Here is a 26,505-nt window from a genome sequence, read left to right on the forward strand (position 1 = left end):
ATTTTATTCCATCCTGCCTTCGAAGAGACTAAGAGGTGAAGATATTTAGCTGTCTCAACCATCCCTATTCATTACCATCTTTTGTCAAGATGTATTGAACACAATAGGGAAACGTTCAGCCCAGTTTATTTACTCACCTGCTCCCTTACTATGAATCCTCATGTTGATAAATAAAATCCAATTCTTGGTTTTTCCTGAAAAATTAAAAGAAATTTGTAAGAAACGAACAGTGTATATTACACAAATAATAAATGCGTGTTGTGTGGAAGGATGTGGGAGAAAGAGCATGCTTGCTACTGCATTGAACTCAAAACAGAAATTTACAGTTTTTGCTTTAAAGTTTTAATATAAAATAAGCCGACTCCTAGTTTGTATTCTTTACAGAGTTAGCATGATTTTACCAAGAAGGTCTTTCAATTTTGACAGTTTATTTTTCCAAAACGGATTTGTTCAAATATATATTATAAAGTTCGTACTTCATTATACCCCCCTCAGCAAAACAAAAAGTCTAAATATGCTTAATGATTCAATTTTTGCATCACATAAGAACATTACTTAATGGTGCTTGAATTAACAAAATGAATTGAGCTAATTGATGACACCCCTTCTTCATGATACACTGACTTTCTGAGTCATCTCTTCTACTTCCGTCAGTCTCATTAGCCCAGGGCCACTTGCCTCCTAGGTGCCCTCTGGCATCTCTGTAGATCAACTACATGGGCCTGCTTCGATGCTAAGTCAAGCAGAAGCAGATTTTTTGCGATCTTCTGACTCCTTTCTTTCGTCCACCCTGAAAATCATCAATCTTTACTCAAATTTACTTTGCGGGTCATAAATATATACTGGTGGAATTTTACTACCGAAGGACTCTCTTATATTGAGATAAAAGCTTGATGAAGCATGGGGTTACATGTTCGACACTTAGACTACAAATAAAAATACCAATATATGGACTTTATTTTTAAAATATATTCAAGCATTATTACCTTCAACATCAGCATTGCATAAAGAAATACTGGCAGAACATGCCATGAGATTCGTGGTTAAATGAAATAAATATGTGTTATTAAGCTATAAAAAATACATACATTTTGAAAAAATATAATGCCTTTACTAGAACGTTTTAGTCCATAAGTTAAATTGTAAAAATACTTAGGCACACATAGTTGTTGAAGATAAGTGTATTAAAAGTAGAGTTTTCCTTGGATTTTCTGGAAAATCAAAGAACAAAGGGGAAAAAGTGATCTTTTAGACAGAAGAAAGACCTAAAGTGAATATTAAATTTTATATACGTCTCTTTCTGAGTTGATTTCACCTCATGTGAGCAGTAGTTGTCTGGTAAATGGATGTATAGGAACTTTAGAAACCAAACTTTCAAACGGAATTTATTTCAGTTATGCCACAGACGCCTAGAAATGTCACATTTATTCAAAGAGTTATTTGTTACTTAGAAGTTTAAGTGTTTTGACCAGTGAAAAGTTAACAACAAAACGAAAAAAGCTGAGCATAGCATGATTTAAGGAATGCCAATTTGTAACCCAGGGGATAGGTATTTGCATACTAATTGTAATGTTCCTGCTGTCACATTACCTTCAGCTTGAAGATCAGTCAGAAAAAGAAATTCGGCATCACCTGTGACAGTCAGACAGTGGAACGAAAAATGCCAGTGAAGTGAGTTGCTGTTTAAAGCTATTTTTATCTCGGAAGATGTACAAATGAAACAATTGAGCCTTCATTAGTTTCAATGTTTTGTTTCCTTCATTTATGATAAATATGCTAACTGTTGTCTTTCTTGCTGATTTATTTTTTCCCCTTTCTCTATTGATTTCTTCTTCTTTTCTAAAATATGTCAACAATTCATGACTTGCTTTTGCAGTTAATTCTTTCATATTTGCTAAGATAAAGGAAGGTGATACAGGGGAGAAAAAACAGTAAGCTTTTTTTTGGTGAAGCTTTTCAAAATTATAAAATGTTAGAGTTTGTGACAAAAGATATATATGATCCTTGCAAAAATTATTCATTATTGCAATATTTATTAAGAAATTTGAAAACGATATTAAATGCTGGGTAAGTTAGCAGCTGTCACTTCCTGGAGCACATGGACTCCTTGCTTGAATTTCCCATTGTCCAGCACACTGCTAATTGAGTGTGAACAGCTAAGTTGTTGGATTCCACATTTTTTAATGCAATACAACTGGTTCTAGCTGGCACAATTAGCAAGATAACTGGTAGCTTTCAAGCAGTTCCCATCTGGCCTGGCTCTTCTCCGGACACATAATATGGGAACTGCTGGCCTTGACGGCACTCGCTTAATGAAGGAAACAGAAAGGAAATCAGCCAAAACCCCATGAAACACTAAGTGCAATTTTGGCTCCCGATACATGGTGAATTTTCATGGCAAATCATACACATATGAAGTTACTCTGATTATGCATCACAATTATACAGGAAAGGGCGCCTGGGTGGCTCAGTGGTTTAAGCCGCTGCCTTCGGCTCAGGTCATGATCTCGGGATCCTGGGATCGAGTCCCGCATCGGGCTCTCTGCTTGGCAGGGAGCCTGCTTCCTTCTCACTCTCTCTGCCTACCTCTCTGCCTACTTGTGATCTCTCTCTGTCAAATAAATAAATAAAATCTTTAAAAAAACAATTATACAGGAAATGCACACACACAAATGAGAAGAGTCAGACAAAAGCTCTGTTAGAGTTACAACCAAAATCAAAGTAAGAAAGAGAGCAAAAGAAATGTTAGAGTGGTGCATTATCCACTTACTTAAGGTAGCATGTATCAAGTAAAATTTAGCCAAGTGAGCCACCTTCTTTTTTCCCCCAATTTGAATTCAATAGTTTCTTTCTTAACATGTGTACAGTTGCATCTTTAAAAACATAAAACATATTTCTCACTCACATCTAACATGAGAATTGTCCTATTTTCATTTGATATTTCATTTTCATTTGACAATGAGATTTCAGAATCTATCAGATAGATTTCAGAATCTATCTTCTGAAAACTTTCTACTGAGTACTCGATTACTGCAATTTAGCTATTATTTACAGGAAATATTATTTGTGTGAAATTCAGTAAACTCTATTACAGAAAAAGCATTTTTGAAGTATTTATTATCAATATTCCAAAACATGAGCAAAGTATGAGCATGTGCATATTGACTCATTCATTCTAGGAAGAATTGTAAGAAGAGTTTAGGTTATAAGGAGACACACCTGTGTTTGAATTCTAACTGCCCATTAGTACATGCAAGATACTGCACCAGTCATTAGCATTTCTGAGGATCCTTATTCACTGGTGATGTGGATTAAAACAGACTGTCATTTGCAAGATTAAATAAGGTAAAGTATATGACCTGCCTAACACAGTGTGCTATAGACTATGAACATTTAATGCATTGCTGAACATTCTGATGCTAGGGAAAATATTTATTTCATTTATTCATATATAGAAATTATTGTTATATATATTCTCCCACAGAATTGTAAATATACAATCAACCCAGAATTAAAAAATTTGGACAGCTATTTAAGAACTTATTCCTTTAAAGAGTTGCATCTTGACTAGCTCTAGAAAAGTGAAAACTGCATTCCCACCGACCCTCCCATCATATCGGGTCATCAAAATTGAACCTTTCAAGTCAAACTCGAAATTGGTTAGAAAATAGTGAATTGAGAGCACCCCAGGATTTATCACACACCAGCAGGGGTATTCCTTCAGAGAGCTGAGGGGTAAATTTTCCTTTCATAATAATGGAACATCTGTGGGGCCTTAAGTAATACTAGAACATCCAAGTATCTCTAATTCTATTCTAATAATCTCTTACTATAGAAAATAATATTCTAGTATATCTCTCTAATTCAAAACATTGGCATTTTTCTTTTGTTCTGGGTTTTACATCATTTCCCAGATTTTGTTTTCTTCTTTTGTTTTTAAGGTTTTCCTACATTAATGAAACTAACAAAAATAGCTACCATTCATTTAAATATTTCCATTCCTAAAAGACTCCTTTACATCTGATAATGACTTCCTTGAATATTCCTTTTGCTTTTTGGTGTAAGCAAATTCTGGCTCTCCCTGAAAGACATGACTTGCCTCGATGCCTTCCAGAATGGATGTTGTCCATTTCCCCCAATTTCACCTCCCCAGGGGTAAGAGAGAGGTCCATGGTCTGTAGCTCCCCCATGATAATTTCACATCCTGCCTCCTCTTCCCTCCACCATTAATTACACCCTTTGAAGCTAATGCAATTCAGTTCTCACGTTCAATAGCCTTAGCACGGTCACCTACCACCATCTTGAAAGCCATTGTTCTGCTTCCATTGAAGGTTTTAATACTTCAGTCATTCATTTATTATTTGATTATATATGTCCCACAACATTTTTGGACCAGACATACTGTTCTTGGTAGTGGAAAATAACAATATTTATTCCTATCATCAGAGATCTTACACAACAAGGAAGTGTATGTTCATCTCCGAATCCTTTCTGTCTACATTGTTTCTCAGGGGTTTTCATTTTTGTTTGGTTTTCTATGTGCTTTATCTGGTGGCTGTTCCTCACTCAGAATTGTTGTACGGTGTGGCCAGGCTTGGGCTCAACACTCCTCAGTGCCCTGTTCATTAACATATATTTCACTCATACTAAGTAGTTCGCAATCTGAGTACTCTGTTAACCACCAAATATCAATCTTCAAATAGAGACATTTTTAAACATGTGTATTTTAAGTGACCATATGATAATTTTAGCAGTATTAAATAGGACTCCTTACAAGACCTAGTATTTGAATCATGAAATATAGCATAAGCTTATTAGCATAACAGGTTTTATAGTGCACAAAAGCTCTTCAATATAAATTTAAATCTAGGTTTGGGTCCCCTTCTCCATTAATGAAAATAGAAATTGAACAACCTAAATTATTTAAATGTCCATTTGAATGAAAAAACCACTATTTAAAAATGGTTTCATGGAAAATCTTGTGGGCCTAAGATTTAGTAAATCAAGGGAGAAAGGAGTATCAGCTGCCCACCATCAGGGAAGAAAGTTTCAACAGGAAATGTAAATAATGTAAGGTAGTAAAATGAATCTCCAGGCACAGATCTTCCTCTATGTACTGTCTATAAGGACAACCGTTATTATCTGAAAACACAATCACATCTGCAACAGCAGAAGGGAACACAACCAATCCCAACACAAATAATAAAAACGGCAGCAAATTACAAGAAGTAACACAATATAAAAGTATGGATATTGCTTCACATATCGTATTTAAGATCAGTCACTTTGATATGCAAAGATAGAGTTTTATAAAAATGACTGAATATGACACTGTCTCTATTTTATCATCAATCATTTTAATAAAAACTTTCAATTAGCTCATTCTTTTCCATAATAAGTAAGTCATTTGCACATCACAGCTATATAATCTTAGTTGTTTTTTTTTATTTTTCTGGGTAGCAGATGCTTTCTATGGATGGGAGCTTATCTCATCAGGATCTTAGTTTATTAAGGTGAATAATGCATGATATACTCACATCTCAGAAAGTTTATATCTTAAACCTGATTTACCATTTCTGCATCACATCCCCAAAAGTATACCTTCTTCAGAAGACTTAAGTCTATAAATTTTTTGACTGCTTTGGAAAAGATATTACTCTGTCCTGACAGATTGCTAGATTTAAATAAATCATCCCAGAACTGGAGGCATACCAGTCTAAGGAAAAATAAAGCCTGTCTCGAAGTGGGGCAAAGGTTTCTCAGAACACTATATAAATAAACACTTTTAAGATCATCACATATTAGAAATCCTTAATTGAAACACTTCAAAAACTTTCTTGAAATTCCTAATTATAACATGGATAATTTTATATACTGTGAAAACTTAGAAAATAGTTCATTTATCACTATTGCTATCGTGATAAGTTTTTGGGAATAGACCAGAGTAATACCACATAAATTAACAATCAATATATTTATAGTTGAGAAGAAATTCACTATACTTCATAGAACCATGATCAATCTTTCTCCTGTGCCTTTATTAAGATGTTAGAATTTGCAAATATTAGTAACATTGTAAGCTAGATTAATAAATAATTGCTGATGTTGAATTATATCCCACTCTATGTTGCTATTGCTGTCCACTGTGGAAAACATTATACAATTTTTGTTGACCTTTTTCAGTTTGATTAATGAAGCTCTTTTAAATTATGTAATTCAACAAATACATATAACTCAAATATTACTATAGGTTACGGAAGAAAAAGATCACAATGCTATTGTCAAGGGTAGATGTTGTTTCTACAGGTCACAAACAACAGAAACGATGGCATGGTCTGAAAATATGGACACACTTTTAACCAACCAAGGTAAGATCTGACTAAGTTTAAAAATATAATGATTAAGAGTCATTTATGGTTTGTCTCCCTCCCAATCCCATCTTGTTTCATTTATTCTTCTCCTATCCCCCTAACCCTCCATGTTGCTTCTCCATGTCCTCATATCAGGGTATTAAAAAAAAAAAAAATTTGGAAGGGGAGGCGAACCATAAAAGACTATGGACTCTGAAAAACAACCTGAGGGTTTTGAAGGGTCAGGGGTGGGAGGTTGGGGGAATAGGTGGTGGGTAATAGGGAGGGCACGTTTTGCATGGAGCACTGGGTGTTGTGCAAAAACAATGAATACTGTTACGCTGAAAAAATAAATAAAATGGAAAAAAAATAAAAAAAATAAAAATCAAACATTTTTAGGAAAAAAATATATATATAATGATTAAAAGTAAGTCTTTAAATTATGAAAGTTGTAGTCATTATAAAATATGAATTTCATCAATATTTGAAGTATAAGAGTCCCAACAGTCACACAAATCTAGATGGAATATAGTCCTAAACCTAAGTGGCGTTAGGTAGAACCTAAAATAAGACATGATTATAGAAACTCCAAACAGTGACACAAAATGAAAATCCAGAGTAGGAAGTAAGAAATTTGTTATTTTCTTAGACTCATTATCATTATATATATATACATATATATATGTACATATATCATTATATATATAATGAAAATCAAATTACCTTATTGAGCCAATATGAAATAATATAAATACATATCCACACATGTATATATTAATACATTTAAATATGTTTTTTTCACTAAAAATTAGAATTGCAGTTGAAATAAATATTTTAAAACTGTTTTTAGCCTGAGACATGAATATATATATATATGTATGCATATATATATAGACTATTCTTGTTGCAAGCTGAAAGAAACATACAAACTATTAAAAAGTTGGAAATTTAGGGGCACCTGGGTGGCTCAGTGGGTTAAAGCCTCTGCCTTCAGCTTGGGTCACGATCCCAGGGTCCTGGGATCCAGCCCACATTGGGCTCTCTGCTCAGCAGGGAGCCTGCTTCCTGCTCTCTCTCTGCCTGCCTCTCTGCCTACTTGTGATCTCTGTCTACCAAATAAATAAATAAAATCTTTTTTAAAAAGTTGAAAATTTAAATAAATCACTTGTTATTTTCATGTCTCGAGGCTAAAAACAGTTTTTAAGTATTTATTTCAACTGCAATTCTAATTTTTAGTGAAAACAAAAACATATTTAAATGTATTAATATGTACATGTGTGGATATGTATTTATATTATTTCATATTGACTCAATAAGGTAAGCTGATTTTCAATAAATAAAAACCCCCAAATTTAATTCAAAGTAGTCATTTGGAACTTCTGTTTCTGTTATAGACAATTCTGTTTTGCAGCAGTTTTATCTCAGTTGTATCTCATACAGGAAAAAAATGACTCTGCAGAGACATGTATTAAAGAATGTTTAATAATTAATATCGTTGATACTAATCAAATGGAATTTCTACTTCAAATTTACAAAGTAATATCAGAATATTAGAAAACTTTACAACGTAATAAAGTTGGGTGAATTCTTCATAGTTGTTTATTCACATGCAAAATTAAATTGAATTAGAAAAAACTATTTTGTTTTTATAATTCTTAAATGATTAATTCTTAAAGCATAGACATAAAATAATCCACATCACTCCTAGAATTCAATTAAGGACATATACTAAGACATCAAACATACGGAATTGCATTTTTGTAAGTTTTGAAAGGCATGTTTCTTTTTTACTTCAGGGTATAACCAGTGGGACAGATCAGGTTTACTAGAAGCCTGCAGGTGGCAGGGGAGTAGGGAGCTCTAGGGGACAGCACCACAGAACAGGGGCATGGAAGATGTTGAGCTGAAGACAAATGGTCTCATCTGCATACCTCCTGAGCTCTTCTATTTCATGCCCACGTAAAGTAGAAGAGTCATAGTTTCATTTGAGTAGATGTTTGGTTTTTGCTTTTTACAATACCAGAAAAAAGCTTGGAAATTTTTAATCAGCTAAATAACTCATCAAATTATGTTTCTCGTCAACTTGGGGATATGTCCTGTAGGTACTGTGCATCAGCTCTCATGTAAGTTGCAACACCGAGGGCTTAATCCATTTGTCAGCCCCTGTTAAGCCTAACCAGTAGCCATTCCATTCCGTAGAGAGTGCCCTCAGAGAATATCATTTTAATTGCATGTAACATATTATTCCAAAGTCCCATGACATCTTTTGATCATTTATATTGTATATAGAGAATAGAAGTATAGTTCAATAAAATAGTGTGTCCAAGACGAAGATAACTAGCTCATTTTAACTGTTGATTCTATTTCATTGTGTCCCAAACTGAGTGATGGGAGAGGGAAAGAAGACAATAGTTATTATCTCCAAGTAGTCTTTCATTAAAATTGCTGAATGTAAGAAAATAATAAGTTTCTTGATCTCTAATTTCCCATCTCTCAGGGATACATTTAGATAATCCTCGTTGGGAGGAGGCCTCATATGCCTTAATGACACACATACAAAATACTGTCAGACAGGAATCTACAACATTCTTTCAATACCATTAAAGTGTACTTTATCCTCTCTATAAAATAGATTTCAGCATAAATTCTGTTTTGAACCCTCAAATTCATCATCGTTCAGACAAAACTCATGGAAATTTTAACTGAATATTATTAAGAGGATTTTTATAACCTAAATTTGTGTCACAGAAGCTTCTTGGATGTATTTTTAAATGCAATAAATGTGTAGTTAATTGAATTTTTTATAGTGCTCACATATTAACAACATCCACACTCTCCAATATTTCTACTGAGAATTTTAATTGGTACCTGATAACCTTTGGTAATGACTTGTTATTTCAACTCTATTTCGAATAATAAAAAAATATATTAAATCTATTTTTAATTTCCCAGTGTTTTTAGATGCTTTTATCTGGCTCCCTGAAGCCTTTTCTATTTTCTCTCACTAAAATCACTTTGCTTCCCACCTGCAACAACCTGCAAATAGCTGACTTTGGCCCCTTTTCCATAAACTTTCTCTTAACACTTTCTTTTCCACTAGTTTATTTTCCCTTTCCCTTGATTCTCCACAAGCTTATTCACCCCTACTTCGAAACAAGAAGGATCAGAACTCTGAGTATGCAGTCAGGGAAAAGCTGCTTTGAGCAAATGCAAAGGGGCCCTTATGGCAGATGGAAGAGAGTCACCAATGTTTTGGAAAGCAAATCCTTCCCAGGGAAAAAAGCGTTGATGCATATTTTCCTCCTCAGAGCGATCCACAGTCTCATTTATAAACAGGTGCAATCTGTGAAACCAAATGATACAAATTCAAGGTACTACCTTAGTCCATTCAATTGTGGAAATGTAATAATGACCTTTCTAACCTGCTATCTAAATAGAGGCACAATCCTTTTTTAAAAATATATAGATTTGTTGCATACAACAGTCAATATTTATGCTACCAATCCCCTCAAAATTACACTATTTTAAAAATTCCTGATGTTAAGCTTAAATTTTCATTAGTCAAGCGAAGATTCATATATTTTTCTCATTCTCAATTCTCCCCAATACTTTTTGTGTTATAAAAATAATTAGATAACCAAAATTTTTTGTTCCATTTTTGTTGGCTTGATTTTCTTTTCTTATTTAAATTCAGTTAGCCAACCTACTCATCCCTAACTGATTTAACAAGAATAACCTTCTTCAGTGAGCTCTCTATATATTTTTTAAGATTTTATTTATTTATTTGACAGACAGAGATCACAAGGAGGCAGAGAGGCAGGCAGAGAGAGAGAGAGAGGAGGAAGCAGGCTCCCCGCTGAGCAGAGAGCCCGATGTGGGGCTCAATGTGGGGCTCGATCCCAGGACCCTGGGATCATGACCTGAGCTGAAGGCAGAGGCCTTAACCCACTGAGCCACCCAGGCACCCCAACTCTAGATATTCTAAAGAAGAAAATTTCAGGGCACATTTTGATGAAGAAGGTAAAGAAAGGAGTAATCTTAATCTCAAATAGGAATAATACCCATGTAAATTTGGCTGAAAGTCAAAAAGAGGGGAGAATCACAGGCTGCAAGTGCTACCTGTTGTTATTAAATTTAAAGGAAATAACGTATACTAATTAAGGCAAAGTAAACAAGCCTGCAAATAAGTGGTCTAAAGTTTCTGGAGAAATGCATGCTCAGAATACCTGGGAGCAGGAGAAAAATACAATGCATAGGCTAAGTTAGAGCAGGTACTATGAAGGAGAATGGGAGACAACAGTGTTTTACTTAAGGCAACATTGGAGAAAAGCTCATTCACTTGCTTTATTGACTTAAAATTGCGTATCACCACATAGAGGGGAGAAATAGTCACACCAAGTTTTTTACTGGTTACTTTCTTGGTCTAGAGATTTGAATTTGCCAATGTAGTCACTCAAGATTAACAAATATCAGTCCTTTCATCTTTGTTTTGAGCCCAAAAGCACATAATCTAACTCTTGAGCATCAAATTGTTTCCTCACCAACTCATAGCAGCAAAGATATTCTTACTCTGAAGTTAATATAGCATCATTACTTGGTTTGGGTTTAGTTCATTGGGTATAGAAAGCTATGTCCATGGATTTCCCATGAAGTTACCACCATCAAGGCTTTCCTCTAGACACAACTCCTTGATGTTTAAGATCTAGAAAGAAAAAGTGCAGTTTTCTTTGTTAATAGAGCTAACTGGAGAAATAGAGACAAGAATATTTTATATTTATGAGGCACCCGGGTGGCTCAGTGGGTTAAGCCTCTGCCTTCAGCTCAGGTCATGATCTAAGGGTCCTGCAGTCAAGCCCAGCATCTGGATCTCTGCTCATCAGGGAGCCTGCTTCCCTCTCTCTCTCTCTCTACCTGCCTCTCTGCCTACTTGTGATCTCTGTCTCTGTCAAATAAATAAATAAAATCTTTAAAAATATATTTTAAAAAAGAATATTTTATATTTATGATTACTGATCCAAAATAAGGTTTCTAAACTTAAAAACAAAAACATACAACATAGAGAGGGATGGTAAATATTTGCCACTGAGCACTCAGTAAATGCTCATATTATACAATGTATTCCTGTTGGTTATGTATACTGCACTGCCTGATACACAAAAGTTTTTCTTTTATATTTTATAGCTGGTTTGGATGCTTTTCGAACATTTCTAAAATCAGAGTTTAGTGAAGAAAACGTTGAGTTCTGGCTTGCCTGTGAAGACTTCAAAAAAACAGAAAGTGCAGAAAAAATTGCTTCTAAAGCCAAGATGATCTATTCTGAATTCATTGAAGCTGATGCCCCTAAAGAGGTGAGGAAAATACTCCAGGATAGTGACTATTCACCTGCTATCAAATCTGCTCCCAATTATGAGACTTAATGCATCTAAAGGGAAACAAATTGTCACTATGTATTCAAGTAGAAATGTCTGTAAACTGCAATAGAAGTGCCTTTAAGATGATCCTATCTTTTACTGATTCAGCAAGTATTTTTCAACACCTACTATGTGCCAGATATGGCCAATATTTTTGTTTCCTTAGCACAACATGCAGACTCCTGAAAAACAGTGTCCTTTATCTCAGGTTAAATCACTGTAAAGTTTACCCGACAGAAATGTTACTTCAACGTGTTCTTGCATGTCAAGTTCACCTTTGTTTTCCCTTTTCTAAATCATGGTAGTCAAGACGGAATAGAATTCTAGAATAGAATAATTCACATAAAAGTTAAGAATAATATGTGGGGGAAAATAGGACTGTTAATGAACAGCATGAATTCTTCATTTTTCATATTTTGGGTGTCCACATTATGGCAGGTAATATCTTACTTTCCAAAAGAAGCGTTTGCTTACCTTTATTTCTTTGATAGTAAAAATGAGCCAAAGGTATGAAGCAATGTTTCAGGATCCACCTGTACTGCTTTAAGATAAGGAAGGTAGAAAGGGTCTTAGAGAGAAACCTGGAATGACTGGTAATAACTCCCCCCAAAAAAGTGTTCAGTGTATGTAACACCTCATTTATATTTGATTTCATTTCCAGAACCAAAACCATGATATCCCCATATACCCTTTAATATTTAAAGTTTAAGTGATTTATAATTTAAATGATTTCAGTTCCTCACTGAATATATCATATAAGCAAGGAATTTTAATGCATAAGTACTAAACAGAAAGCTCCATGAATTACTAGTACTGAACATAAACTGCTAGGACAAGTCATCTTTCCTAGAGGCAAAAACACCAATTTCCTCCTAGGGGATAGTTATCATATTTTCTGACCCCAAATTAGGATTCATGATGTGAGAAGGGTTATGACACTTATGGGGACAAAGAAAAGAATAGGTGAAATGGAAACACTTCCAGAAAATCTGGGACATAAAGTGGTTGTATCAGTAGTTCCAGTTTTAACTGGACATGAAGTATTATGGCATACATTGGCTTGTATAACTTTACAGACATATGAGCTCCTAAAGCATAGCTTTAAATTCACGAGGTGGGGGTGGGTGAAGAGTGAAGAATTTTAACTGCTGTGAAGCTATTTCAACATTCATTTCCCCGTCACCATCTAAGAATCAATAAATAATTCTAGAAAATTGAAAATATAGTATACGAGATTTGTCAAGTTGATTAATGTGTCATTCCCTAAAAGGGTTTGAAATCAGCTCTAAAGATATCCTATTTATTGTGATATTGATTTGAAAGCCAGATATTTTTTCTTCTCTATGAATTCAGCTAATTAACAGTGATTGTTTTAGAATAATATTCTCAAACATTTGCATGAAAAGTCTTCTAATAAGAAATGTCGTCTTTTAATTATAGCTCAATTAATCTTACAATATATAATAATTTACCAATTTCGACAAAATAGTTTTGTTTATCTTCCCAATCTTTTCTTCTAAAATAAATTCATGTGGTAATAATTTAAATAAATAGCACAGTTATTATTTTAGCATATAAAAGTTTTATGGCTTTTTATACTTCGTCCATCTAATTAATTTGACTTAATAAAATATAATTAAATTTATGGCTGCTTTTCAAGTAATAACTATATTTTCTCCTTGAAGTATCTAAAAATGTTATTATCGAATATGACAAAATTCACTGAAAACAAAGAACTATGTAGATGTACATTTGAAATAGTCATTATCTTTCCTATTATTTGCCATTAGTTGTTTCCAGTTCAGCAGATTACTAAATTTCACCTTCTCAAATTACTAATGGGCATTTGCCTCTTATATTATATGTCAGTTACAGTCTTCAAGGTATTTCTCTGTCCATCAGCTGTATGTTAAATATAATACAACTGTGGGTATGTTGATTCATTAAACTGATTTTTTGAGTACCTGTCCCCACAATGAAGTCACAAAGCAGGAGAGACTGACATGTAATAAAACCAGTCAAATACACAATAAACAATATAATAATAAAGCCACATTTGAAGTTCATTATTAGCACACTGGAAACGTGATTACATCTGGAGAGTTAAGGGATGCATTTGCTGGGTGACTCACACATGAAAAATGTATGTCATGAAAAGAGTACTATCAAGACATAAAGGAAGAAAGAATATTTCAGGCTGAGGGCACAGTGAAATCACATGGAAGTACAAAGCTCCCTAGTGTTTCCTGAAAGTTACAAACATTTTGATATGGCTAGTGAAAAGTGGGGGAATGAGGTTGGATGGGCAGTAGTAAAGATGAAGAAAGCGTGGGAAGTATTTTAGATTTATCTAGTAGTCAAACTTATGAAGACAAGTTCATATATTTGATATGGAAGCTGGAAATCATGATTTTCACAAGTAAAAAAATTAATTCAAGAATGACATTTAGGGGCTCCTGGGTGGCTCAGTGGGTTAAAGCCTCTGCCTTAGGCTCAGGTCATGATCCCAGCATCCTGGGATCAAGCCCCACATCGGGCTCCCTGCTCAGCGGGGAGCCTGCTTCCACCTCTCTCTGCCTGCCTCTCTGCCTACTTGTGATCTCTATCTGTCAAATAAATAAATAAATCTTAAAAAAAAGAATGACATTTATATGAGAATAGTCTCCATTTTTCCATATTTGATTATAGTTGTATAAGTGACTCTTATAAAGAATCAAAACTGGGGCACCTGGGTGGCTTAGTCATTAAGTGTCTGCCTTTAGCTCAGGTCATGATCCCAGGGTCCTGGGATCCAGCCCTGCATGGAACTCTCTGCTCAGTGGGAAGGCTGCTTCTCCTTCTCCCACTCTCCATTCTTGTGTTCCCTCTACTACTCCCCCTGTTTGTGTTACCTCTCTCGCTGTCTCTCTCTCTGTCAAATAAATAAAATCTTTAAAAAAAATTAAAACCCCTTTAAAAAAATCAAAATTACAACTGATCTTCTTGGTAGAAAATCCTACAGTAAAGAAGAATGGCAAAATCATGCTATGTAGATGCCTATTAACTCCTATTTATTTTCTCTTTAATTTTTTGTGTCTCTATTTCCTCATCTATGAAATTGCTAGCATAACTTAATTTTCAATTGATGCAATTTAACAATTTATAATTAGATTATAATAAATTTACTAAACAACCCCTGTCTATAAATTGACATTACTAATGGTTCTCCATTTCTGTTCTAACAGGCAAAGACAGCACACTGAACAAAACAACAAAAATTGAAATTTTAGGTCTTGATGAGAAATGACAATAATCGTATCTAGACTTTATGCTCTCTCCCTTACAGCATTATCTTTTCTCTAGTTTCTAAACTAATAGTGTGATATAGTGGAAGACTGGAAGTTGAGAGATATCTAGACCTAAATTAAAATCCTGTAATCTTGTGGTAAGCTGTTCTATCTCTCTAAGCCTCAGTTTCCCATCTACTAATTCACCTATAAAGCAAGGACATAACAACCACACAGGACAGATAAGAATGATGAGTAAGATCACATGTCTATGGTTTATGCAAAACAGCTCTTAGGCAATTGTAATCCCTTTCTTTTTTTTTTAAACAAGTCGTTATTAGGGCCATAGTTTCAACCTGAAAACAACCCTTATAAAAACATGTTAGCAAATCGCTAGTTTGAGATAAAAAGAGCTACTCGTTGAATGGACTATACCTAGACAATTTCAGAAGAAAAATACTGTGGAAAAAAAAGTATAAATATAGCCAGACCTTTAACTAAGTGATTTAAAAATGAGAAAATTATTAGGCAAGCAATATTTTTCATCTTTTTAATTTTAAAAAAAGATTTTACTTACTTGTCAGAGGAAGAGAGACAGAGCACAGGTAGGGGGAGTGGAGGCAAAGGGAGAAGCAGGTTCTCTGCTGAGCAAGGAGCCCAATGCAGATCCTGTGATCATGACCTGAGTGAGCCCAAGGCAGACCCTTAACTGACTGAGCCACCCAGGCATCCCGACAAGCAATTATTTTTTAAAGTGCCTCTACTTTGTACACAATAAGAACCTGTAAGTGTAAAAGAAATTCTTAAACTTTTATGTATTCATCCTTCAATTTGGACTACTCATTTCATAATATTTGGAAATTTTAAGAAAGTAATTTTACTTGGTTTCAAGAGAATGGAACTCCTCAAAATATTTCAAATAATATTTTCATATTACTAAAAACACTGACAGATTTTATATATTCCTATTATGTTTATCTCATTTAGGTATATTATATTTGTGTCATTCTTTTTATTGAAAAGGAAATTACTCAGGATGGAAAATATATGATTAGAGAGAAGAATGTTTATGCTTATGTTGATTTTCATTTTGAGATAGTAGAAAATGTTCCAAATCAGACAATAGTGTAATATTTAAAATTATATAAATTCAACTGCATATTATCACCAATCCAGGAAAAAATACATTAGCAGTTTTTTAAGTCAAAGAATATTAATATGAAATATTTAATTCTTAAATGTATTTATTAAGTGGGACGCCTGGATGGCTGAGTCAATTAAGCATCTGCCTTCCTCTCAGGTCATGATCCCAGGGTCCTGGGATAGAGCCTCGCATTGCTGCTATTGGGCTCCTGCTCAGCAGGAAGTCTGCTTCTCCCTCTCCTTTTACCTCTCCCTATAGTCTGTGTGTGCTCTCTCTCTATCTCAAATAAATAAACAAAATCTTCTTTAAAAAATAAATAAAAATGTATTTATTAAATGTGAAGACACCACAACTCATAAAGCAAAGAAGAAACTATAGTCACAGGGGAGAAGGTATCTTCATGAGTGTGTACAGGAGACTTCTTAAAATATCTATGTCTGGTTTTTTGCTTTTCTTTTTAAGTTAGTATAGTGTTATTTATTGACATATTTTATTTCACATCAGCAAATACTTATTCTGTGTATACTGTTCATCCCTTTATAAGACGAAGTATCTCCGTGGAAGGGCAGCTCAGTTTAGGCAGGAGAACAGATTAAAAAAACACTGAAGTATAATGCAATATGTTGTGTGAACTAGGCAGCTTGATAAGGAAATGCAAGAAAATAAAATAGGTTGAAACTACGGTTTGGCTCAAAAGAAACTCTGAAGTGAGTTAGGTTAAAAAAATGAAATTTATGGAACTAGGGAAAAATAGCAAAGCTACAAATGATTAAGTGGGGAAAAAAAAGTTACAGAGGGAACTCTTTGCATTATCCCTAGGAGGATATAATGATTGAATAGTAGTGAGACAAGATACTGAGATAAGTTCTTTATTATAAATAAGGTTAGCTTTAAACAGAATCTCAAAGAAAGGAAATAGATATAGGAATTATTGGTAGAAGGAGGCCCATAAAAATAGGCATTTGGAAGCATGTCTTGATGTTACTGTCATGCCAACTTTGTATTCTACATCTTAGATTCAAATGTTTTCTTGGCATTTTTAATGCCACTTTCACCAACATGTTAATGTTTTTGTCTGGCCCCACAAGTTGCTGCTTATCAACAGTGTGCCCCAGCTCTAGGATCATCTCCAGATATAATGAGTTTGCTTCTTTATTAATTTCTTAATTTTTTGTATACTGATCATGAAGTGTCTAGTATATGCCAGGAACCATACTCGAGCAAATAAGAAAAAAGACAGAGTCCCTGAATAGGTAAAGCTAACCATTTTGAGGGGAGGACTCCAGTTAAAAAATAATTACAATAATCTTTCATGAAAGTTGTGGTAGGGAACACGGGGGATGTGTAGTATGTAACAGGAAAATCAGTTTCTAGGGGGATGAGGAAATGTATCTCAAAAAAAGTAATACATGACCAGTAATACATTGACCAGAAATGGGAGTATGGAGGGAATTAGACATAATGGGGAGAAGGATAGGAAAGAAAGATGAAGAGGAAGTCAAAGCACCAGCCAGTGCCTAGAAGGCTAGAACAGTTGTGAAGGAAGCCTCTGTGTCAGAGGGCAGCCTGAAGGAATGTCACCTTCTGGATCCCAATAATTTCCTCTTCCTTATTTATTTCATCTTCAAAAGCCTCTGAAAATGTAAGAGAGAGAAGGAGGAGAAAAAGGAGGAGATCAAGAAGGACGAGAAGGAGAAGGGGTAGGAGGAAAGGAGGAAGGGAGGCAAAGGAAGGAAACGGAGCTAAAGGAACGATAAGTGGTATCGCCGCATGATGCTTTCATGTGGACTATCGTATCTGATCATCACGGGCACTATGGTAGGGAGTATTACAATCACCCACATTGCCCAGGTGAAAATGATCTGAGCCCTAGAGAGAAAATAATGAGCCCTGCAGTCATAAAGATACAACAGATCATGAGAGGAGAGGTCTACAGCCCACGCTCTTAGGTTTCAAATTCCTTTCTCTAGATCTACTATTTATTTTAAATGTTTGCAATAAAGCTGGGAACCTTGATGTTTATGCTAAAGGCAAAAGCATAAAATTATCTTGGCACATAGAGTCTATCTCCTTTTCTATCAAAAGCTTTATTTCTCTTCTCAGATTCTCTTTAATTTGTATAAAACTTCTTAAGCCACCAAGTTTAGATTCATTATGGCATTAAGAGGCAAAAGAGTTGCAGGAGTAGTTCCTCTAAATAATTTGCAGTGTCATTTGGCCCTCTGAAAAACTGGCTGCTATGTTTTAACTTGAAAAGAAAACACTCATGTTTTTCCAATTTCCATGTGTCTCTGTGCTACTGAAATTAATCTTGGATTAGCATGTTTGGGTTGGTGAATGAAACGAGTCAATTGGACTCCCTCTCGGCTAGTCCAGATAACTTCTGCTTACGTACATCTATTTTTAGCAATCATATGCATTATCCATATACATTGTGTACATCTATTTTTATCAGTTTATGTGATTGCATGTGTTATAATTTCTTCTGCTTCCTTTGCCTGATTTGAGACATTAATACTACCTCCCAACACATGTCACTGATTTCTGTCTCTAAAACCGATAAGAACGAAAGGATAAAGTCCTGTGCAGGGATGGATTCCTTCTAGGGGTTACAAACTCTGCCATTCTCAACTTTAATAGCCCCCCTTGAGAATATATTTCAGGATATTCATTTTCCTTTAATAATGTCAAAAGTCAAGTAATACAAGAGGTGTTTGTGGTGATTAAATAGAACTATGTAACCAAAAACATGATGATAGGTGGCTTTACTTTGAATAGTAATTTCCAAGCTCTGTTGTGAATGAGGTCTAAGACGCTGCCTGCTCTGTTTTAGTAAGGTGCTTTCCATATGCAGGAACACACTCTGTGCTTAACGACAGTCTCCTGCTCCACTTGACTTTCCAGATGAGGAAAAGACTACCTAATTTGAATGTGAGAACACAATTGAAAATTTTCATTCAAATTATGTAAAAATAGAGAAAGCGGAGTGGAGGGTCACAGGAAAGCCAGCTGGTACCCTTTAAAACGTATTCTTCCTGATAAAATAATTTGTTGAAAACCGAAAGGATTTAAAACTGCTGGTGTCGTCAGGAGGAATTTGGCTGCCATATCTTACAGTTAACAAAATCCCATGAGTATTAAAATATTCTGGGTCTTTAGAATAAAACTGTTTTTAAACAACTGCCCCAAACATCATTCGCGCAAGGTAGTCATTTTAATGCACTGGATTGCTTTCATTGTCACCTACGTCAAGGCCTTTTCAAAGTTGACAGAATTTAAAAGCCTCTAATGCTTGCGATGACATCTCTGCTGTCAGAGATTCAGTAAGAATCACAGTTCTTTTCTGAGACTCACAGTGCCGTGGGCTCAGGTATCTAAGATAATTCATGATCTTTTGAAAAAATAAGCAAAAGAAATATTATATGTCTCAGAGTCCTTGAAACTGAACTCTGTATCCATACAAACAAAATGCAAGTAGCTATCATATTAGTAAGTAATGTAACTCTGTTTATTTCATTAACTGATACACTGTTTAGCCCAGGCTTGCTCTCTCTCTTTTTTTTTAAGATTTTATTTATTTATTTGACAGACAGAGACCACAAGTAGGCAGAGAGGCAGGCAGAGAGAGAGAGGCAAGCAGGCTCCCCGTTGAGCAGAGAGCCCGATGTGGGGCTCGATCCCAGGACCCTGGGATCATGACCTGAGCTGAAGGCAGAGGCTTTAACCCACTGAGCCACCCAGGAACCCCATAGCCCAGGTTCTTGACTTAAGAATTTGACCCTCTCAGCATAGTCGGAGCTTCCCCCTGGCTCCCAAGCAGTTCAGGAATGCCTCAATATCCTACAGGGGAGAGGCTCCATCTTTAGAAGGTCACTTCCTGATGGGACCTTACCTTTGGTCTACTCCAAGCTCAGCATCTCCTGCCTTACTTTTGGAGATAGAAATTTATCCATGTGTCTTCTGGTAGAACCCAACCAAAAATCACAGCTGAGATTCAAACAAAGTAGAAGAAGCAGTTCACAGACATGCCCCCAGAAAGTGATTTTTTTTTTTAAGAATTTTATTCATTTATTTGACAGACAGAGATCACAAGTAGGCAGAGAGGCAGGCAGAGAGAGAGAAGAAGGGATGCAGACTCCCTGCTGAGCAGAGAGTCTGATGTGGGGCTCGATCCCAGGATCCCGGGGTTGTGACCTGAGCCGAAGGCAGAGGTTTTAACCCACTGAGCCACCCAGATGCCCCCAGAAGTGATTCTTTTAAATCTATCTATCTCTGTATTTTAGATCTAATATTTTCACTGTATTCCCAGTTTACTGAAATTTCAAGGGACTTGAAGACAAGACACTTTCCATAACTTAATTCTCATACTCACTTATATTGACTTCTCGGGGGTATTTAACAAAATTGATCACTCTCTCTTAATTGAAATACTATCTTCAGTTAATTTCTAGTACTCGATTTCCTCCTTCCTTACTGACTGTATTTAGCAATTTCTTTTACTGTTCTGACTCATAACCCAACAGACACTATAATGAGGGAAGGCAATCCCCTTCATTTTCTGCTCACATTCATTCTCTCAATAATTTGTCTGGTCCCATATTTTTAAATATATTTTTATTTTATTTATATATTTGCGAGAGAAAGCAGGCATGAGTGGAGCCGGGTGGGGGGTGAAGCAGGCTCCCTGCAGAGCAGGGGATCATGACCTGAACCAAGGCAGACACATAACCAACTGAGCCACCCAGGTGCCCATATTTAAAAGGGCAGCTCAAACGTAACAAATTCAAATCTGAGTCCTGATATTCTGTTCAAAACGTTCTTCTACCTGAGTCTCCCCATCTCAGTTAATGGCAACTCTGTTCTATTTGCTCTGGATAAATAATCGGTAGTCATCCTTAATTTTCTTCCACCTACGCCCCATGTACAATCCATCAGCACTTTCTGTCATCTCATTCTTCAGAATACTGCTGAAATCCAGCCATTCCTCAATATTTTGTCGTTCATCCTAGTGCACTATGCAATCACAAGTTTCACCCATTCTACTTTCTAGATATCTTCAAAATCCATGAACTTCCCACCATTCCCTGTGACGTTTCACTGCCAAATTCACCATCACTGCCCACCTGAACTTTTCATAAGTTTTTCTCATTCTTCTACCTTTTATACCACAGGGCAACCAGTGATATGGTTTTTTTCAAACATGTTGATTTACTAAAATTTCTTCCCATTGGTCTCAGGTTAAGTAAATATTCCTTTAACAGAACTACAAGGTCCCACATAATCTGGTACCTTCATTCCTTTCCAGGTTCTTGCTTTTTCTTTTCTCAAAATCCACTGGGTTCCTTTTGGTTTACCTGCCCATGTGCAAGTTCCTTCCTTAAACTATCTCTTCGTGATAAAAATTCAGAGACCTGCTTGCTCTCTCATTTCCTTCAGAAAGCATATTTTTTCCTTTGGATTATGTGCAGAAGGGAAAGACATGGTAAGACTAGAAATTACAGAATTTGGGAAAGAGATTCCATTATAAAAGGCTAAGCAAGAGAAATAAGAGTGAGAATGAAAAGAGCCATTGTGAAATTACCAAATAAAAGGAAAATGAGGGGAAAAAATAGAGAGATCAGAGAAATAAGAGGTGTCAGAGATGATTCCTATGTTTCAAGCTTGAAGAACTTGGAGAAAAATAATGACATTTATACAAACATGTGGGTGTGATGTTTTGTCACTGACATTAAGCTGAATTGCCAAGACACAGCCTCATAAGACTACTAATTATCTCCTGGGATTAGTATATCTGCTCATCACTTAGCTATCATAGCTGATGTTGGCAGTTCCTTGGTAGGAGAACAGACAAGTCAGAGAGATGAGAGAGATAAGTTAGAAGTACAAGCTTCATCTATTTTAATAAATAATATTAATTATATGTTGGAATAGTTCCCTTTAAAATTAAAACGTGATTTTTTAACAAATCAAGAAACAATTTATTTATGCAGTCTGTATTCATGGAGTCCCTACATGGCACAAGGCATAGAGAAGGATGCACAAAATGTAAACATGATCTAAGTAACACAAAGTCCTTTGACGGGTCCAAAAGGAAGCAATCCACAAGTAAACTTCACAGGGTAGATAGTACTTGAATGTAGGCTCACGGGTATAAAAGACTGTGAAAGACTTGGTGAGGAGGAGTGACATTCAGGTAGAGTAGGATGGTATGAAAAAATGTTCATAAGTGGGAAAATACAAGGGATTTGAGGGGGAGTGTCTAGCTTGGTAAAAATGCAGGGCACAGATAGAGGAGAAAAAAAAAAAAAGTGACGTTAGGACTCCATTGTAAAAGCCATGAATGCCAAAATCAAGGCTTTGGACGTTTTAAATAGGAAATGTGGAGTTATTAGAGGTGTTCAGTTCTGACTAAAATAATAATAATAAGCCAACACAAGCACACCAGGCCCTGCTGTCAGTGAAAACTCCCTCCAATGAGTGAATGCTTCAATGAGATAAATTGCTATATTTACTATTACAGGGGGTACAAAGTTAAGCAAATTGCAGATGATGCCTTTTAGTAAATAATGGTATCGCTAAAGGAGGAAACGGGCAATATTTATTCTCATATCTCCACAACATAAGATAGGATTTATGAAAGACTACCCCAGATGTTTAAAAAATTCTGCAAGGTCTTGACAACAACCACCATTCACTGATCCCCACTATGAGGCAGGTAGTATACTAGGTTAATAACAAATCATCATGCCACTTCCCTCCTCAAAACTGTTCAGTTGTCTTCTTATTATTTCTAGTAGAAAAATAAGAGCTCCTTATGCTGCATGTAAGCCCTACAAGACCTGTAGGCAAATCTCATTACAGGAACTTTCTTTCTCACACCTTCTACCCCAGCAGTCCAGACATGTGGCTTTTCAGAACATAACAAATTGTTTCTCGCATCAGAGACTTTGCATTTGTTGTTTTTTTTTTTCTGCTAGAAATTTTTTTCCTCCTACACTCTTAGAGGACTGGCTTCTTCTCATCCTTCAAGTTTATTTCTAAAATAATGCTATTTATTTAGTTGCCGGTTATCATTTCCCAAGTATAGAAAGCATTTGGTACATAGTAGATAATCATAAATATTTGTGGAATCAATGATTGTAAGGATGATTTTATTTTAATTCTGATAAAAAAAAAAAAAACTCAGTCAGGAACTACCTAGCTTAGTGATGAGGAAGCATTGCTCAGAAATATTAAAAACTCAACCCGGGTCACCAGGGTACTAAGTGTTAGAGCACAGATTAGAAAATTATCCCAAAGTCTTTCCACTGCCCTCCACCATCTTCCTATATAAAGAAGGAGATATTGATTGCAGATTTGAGGCCTTCAGAGAGTTGTAGCGTTTGGTCTGGAATTTTCATGGAGGACGTAAGAGGATGATCAGAGAAATAAAGGTACAGATGTGGGATCGCTGAAGAGCTGAAATCCCTCAAGAAGGAAGACATCTGTGAACAAATAGTGACCTCTTTCTGGTTATTTCCAAATTAAAAGTTTTTTCTTCTTCTCTTCTTTCTAGAATAATAATACTAAAATATTTTGATATCACTTATCTCATTTAGTCCTTGAAACACTTTAAGATAAATGCTATTACTCTTCCCTATTATACCATGGAAATCAAAGATTAAAAGAAATTATAGAATGTCCTTCACTCATATGAATAGCAAGTTAAGTAGCTGAAGAAAGTTTTGATTATAGGTCTGTCTGCTTCTTTTAACCTCAATTCAATAAGCACAAATTGCCATTTATATTCTTTCTTTTACTGGACCCCTAAATTATGGAATTTTTACAATCTCCCCATTTTGCCAAGAGACATTTTAATTCTAGTCAATAAATATTTATTGATTGCCTATTATGTTGGCAGATACTCTGTGAAGTGCTGGAAAATAGAAGGATAAATAAGATGGAGGGAGCACCTGCCTTTCTTGAGTTTTTAATTCTAAGATTCAAATCTCTTTTGCACTTCATGAATGTTTTTGATTTAAATTAGACACCCTGGATGTGAAATTTTCTGCTTCGCAGAGTATATCCTGGAATATGTGTAGAGTTGAACAAGCATCTTCCAAGGGTTTGGAGCATTTTACAGGTTTGCAGATGAATGGTATGTTCCAAAGTAATAGATCTCTCTTGGACCTTGCGGAAGATACTCATGTATGGTAGTCGTTTGGGGACAAAGATACACAGACACACACACAGACACACACAGACACACACAGACACACACACACACGCACACACATATACAGGTATACTTTGTGGAAGGCATGGGAGTCATTGAAGAGGGGGATGTTATTTGGTTTATTTTGGCAAACAAAAAGAAATACAAATTAGAAATACAAAAAAAAAGAATGTTGTGTGGAAAATAGAAATAAAAATATAGAAATACAAAAAAGAATGTTGTGTGGAAAACAAGGGGAAGTACAGAGAATGTGTTGGTAGTAGCCAACCTGCTAAAGCCTAGTTATTGTTCTGCCTATGGAAAGTATATTATTGGTATTAGGGTTAAAGTACTAGAAAAAAAGGATTTATGGGAAAATATATTTAAAATCATGAAATATCTTGTTTGATTTTTCGCCTTTGTTATTGTTTTATAATCTCAAAATAAGGCCTTACCTCTGTTCTCTGTCAATGCCAACCCTCTCAAACTAGGAAAAATAATTACTTTCTAAAGACATTATTTATTTATTTGAGAGAGAGAGAGGTTGCACAAGAGAGAGAAATAGAGAAAGTGAGAACCAGCAAGGGGAGAGGCAGAGGGAGAGGAAGAGGCAATCTCCCTTCTGAACAAGGAGTCTGATGCGGGACTCGATCTAAGGACTTGATCATGACCTGAGTCGAAGGCAGACACTTAACCAAATGGGTCACCCAGATTAGTTTTTAGCCTCTGGTTGGTCTCTTTGCAACCAGTGTGCCTTAGTTTGCTACTGGCTGCTTCCCCAAATGACCACCTTTTTACTGTCCTCCCATTAAAAATAAGAAAAGATCACCCAAAGAAAGAGAAATAATTATACCACACATGCGTTCTGCATTCCAGGAAAAAAAAAAAGCACATGACTTTTTCTGCTGTTTTGCATCAGATTAATTTTGTGATTAGAAAAACAATTCAAATAATATGTGCATCTACCAACTGTATAAACCATGTATACCTTGACTAAACTAATATAATGATATGCAAATTTATTTCCACAGATCAACATTGACTTCAGTACCAGGGACCACATCTCAAAGAATATTGCAGAACCAACTCTCAAATGTTTTGATGAGGCTCAAAAGTTAATCTATAGTCTTATGGCCAAGGATTCTTTTCCTCGATTTCTAAAGTCAGAGATTTATAAGAAACTGGTAAATAGCAAACAGGTTGGAAATCATAAGAAATGGCTCCCTTTTTTGTAAAGAAGGTAAATGATAAACTAATAATCAGGTTACAATTTGGGGAAAAACAAGTGACAGGAGAAATCAACTTTTAATCACCATACTCAAGGCTAAAATTGTTTAAATATACAAAAACAAGTTTTTTTTAAGGTTTAGAAAACATTTTTTTACTCCAGTAGAATACTCTCTCTCTCTCTCTCTCTCTATCTCTCTATATAGATAGATAGATAGATAGAGAGAGAGATAGATATAACTTTAGGTTTTAAGTCATTTGTTTAGAATTTTTCATTTTATCAGGTACTTAGAAATCTACTGGGAGCATACAAGGGAGTTAATAGAGATGTAATACTCTTAAATCGTAAGTGGATATTCTCATGACATTATGAATTCACGAACTATATATCTTCACGTTGCTGGGTGGGAGCCTGTTTAGCACCATATACATGATTTTAAATGCCATTTACATTATTCAAAACCTTACTTCTGTAAAACAGTAAATTCTGCACCAATACACAATCCTCCCTTCAGTGTATTCAGCTATGTCCTTTTAATCAGGATCTGCCACATAATAATATGGTGATTATCTAAATTGCCATGACCCTCAGATTAATTAAAAAGAAAATTACAAGAATGTGAGTGTGTATGTGTGTGTGTGTATGGAACACTGTGGATCAAAGTTTGTCAAAATATATCGCCTGGTTCAATTCAATGCCATTCAATTTTAGGTATATGCGTAGAAAGAGTTCTGAGGGTGCAGAGGACTGATTTTCTTGGATTTACAAGAATATAAGGAAAGAGAAGGAATGAAATGGATAAATGGATGGATAAGTCCTTATATAATGAACTGCATCATCGTAATTGTCCCACAAAATAAAAAATTATTGCATTATCTACTTGAATTGGGGAGTAAAGTATCTGTTCACTCA

At 35.3% G+C, this 26,505-nt stretch overlaps 1 protein-coding gene across 1 annotated transcript; it reads left to right on the plus strand.

The window, feature by feature from the left end:
- The first annotated feature begins 1,660 nt into the window (after window positions 1–1,660).
- On the plus strand, window positions 1,661–25,600 carry RGS21 (regulator of G protein signaling 21). The gene is made up of 4 exons (XM_045981913.1): window positions 1,661–1,671; window positions 6,292–6,368; window positions 11,532–11,698; window positions 25,397–25,600. The coding sequence occupies exons 1-4, from the start codon at window positions 1,661–1,663 to the stop codon at window positions 25,598–25,600; spliced, it is 459 nt and encodes a 152-aa protein (XP_045837869.1).
- The last annotated feature ends 905 nt before the right edge of the window (window positions 25,601–26,505 follow it).

The sequence above is a fragment of the Meles meles genome, chromosome 17 (assembly GCF_922984935.1).
Source record: "Meles meles chromosome 17, mMelMel3.1 paternal haplotype, whole genome shotgun sequence".
Lineage (NCBI taxonomy): Eukaryota > Metazoa > Chordata > Mammalia > Carnivora > Mustelidae > Meles > Meles meles.

Coding starts and splice junctions, on each gene's coding strand:
- RGS21 (XM_045981913.1), top strand. Junction 6,369..11,531: donor CACACTTTTAACCAACCAAG/GTAAGATCTGAC, acceptor TATATTTTATAG/CTGGTTTGGATGCTTTTCGA. Junction 11,699..25,396: donor AAGCTGATGCCCCTAAAGAG/GTGAGGAAAATA, acceptor TTATTTCCACAG/ATCAACATTGACTTCAGTAC.